At 31.6% G+C, this 1,388-nt stretch overlaps 1 protein-coding gene across 1 annotated transcript in view; it reads right to left on the bottom strand.

The window, feature by feature from the left end:
* Positions 1-1,388, bottom strand: part of LOC119587367 — a 5,852-nt gene that overhangs the window by 2,074 nt on the left and 2,390 nt on the right. Inside the window, exon 3 of the mRNA XM_037936112.1 lies at positions 1-903. Within this exon, the coding sequence (XP_037792040.1) occupies positions 1-903 (903 nt within the window). The remainder of the gene's footprint in view (positions 904-1,388) is intronic.

The following is a 1,388-nucleotide window of genomic DNA, read 5'->3' as shown; positions in this document are numbered from 1 at the left end:
CTCAGTTGTGTTTGGCTTCTTTCTCTTTCTCCTCTTGAATTTCATTTCCTTTCCTTGCATCACTTCATCCATATCAACAGCATCTGTTCCTTCTTGTTTCAGCATCTTTGTTTGGAGAGAGTACTCATTTTCACTTTCTTCTTTATTTGTATTATCTTGTTCTTCACCTGCACTTTTAAATTTCTTCCCTATATGCTCTTCATATTCACAAGAATCATCATCTGATTTTATAGATGTCTTACTTGTGTTTTTGTTTGAAGAAAAACATTCTTCACTGCTGCACATTGAAAAGGTATCTGCAGTTTTTGGATTATTGTCGCTCTTAAGCAATACTGAACCATTTTCTGAAGTATTGTAACAGGATTCTTCCTCCAGAGCATCCTTATTTGCATTGTTGTAATTTTCAGTGTCAGAATATTTGAGGCTTGCAGATCTGTTGAAAAACTTTTCAAGTTTGTCTGTTTTAGTTACACCACTTTGTAACAAGAACATTCTCAAATGTATCCAGTATCTTTCTTCTGAATGTTTGTCATAAAGAGCATCTAACTTCTTTTTTCTGTCTGCCTTCTCATTTGTTTTTAGATTAGGGTTAGTTTTGCCACAGTTATTAAAATCAATGTTACTTTCATTTCCTTCCTGTGTTTGTGTTTCTATTTCCATAACTGAATCCTCTTGGAAAAACTCAAGGTCTTCTGTTTCCTCTCCAAGGCCCTTTAAAATCAAAGGTAAAATATCGGGGTAATTTTCTATATATGAGTCATACCACTGGATATAATCTGGTTTGCAGATCTTTCTATACTTGTGCACCCATGAGAGTGAGATGTACACTTCCTTCCATGCTTCCCAGTGAATCAACCAGTCTTGCCATATCTCTAAAGGTACATCTGGAGGATATGTATCAGTCTGGAATACAATGGTATATCAATATATCAGACACATTGAACATTGGCTATATATACAAGAAATATTATTTGAAACAAAAATAGATATTTTTGTTACTCTACAAACATACTCATATAACAAAATATCATGAAATAAAAAAAATGCACACTTCCAAGTAAAACTAATATTAATCATGTTGTTCTCATAAAAGAAATTTCTTAGAACAGAAAACTAGCAAATATTCTGTTTCAACAGAAAACAATGAGTCATAATTAAGGAAAAAGAAGAATCAAAGACAGAAAAAAACAGAAAGAAGTAAACACTAAAAATGAAAAGCTCAAAAAAGGAGAAAACATAAAAAGGGGGTAAAGAAACATTTAAAAGGTAAAAGAAAATGAGACAAAAATACAATGAATATAACAAAGAAAATAGAAAAAGAGCAGAAAAAAAGTGATAACATATTACCATTTTTAACTTACTAAGGCTGGTTTACTTTCTACATGTAC

Source organism: Penaeus monodon, chromosome 22 (genome assembly GCF_015228065.2).
Source record: "Penaeus monodon isolate SGIC_2016 chromosome 22, NSTDA_Pmon_1, whole genome shotgun sequence".
NCBI lineage: Eukaryota > Metazoa > Arthropoda > Malacostraca > Decapoda > Penaeidae > Penaeus > Penaeus monodon.
This window is presented reverse-complemented; position numbering and strand designations above follow the sequence as displayed.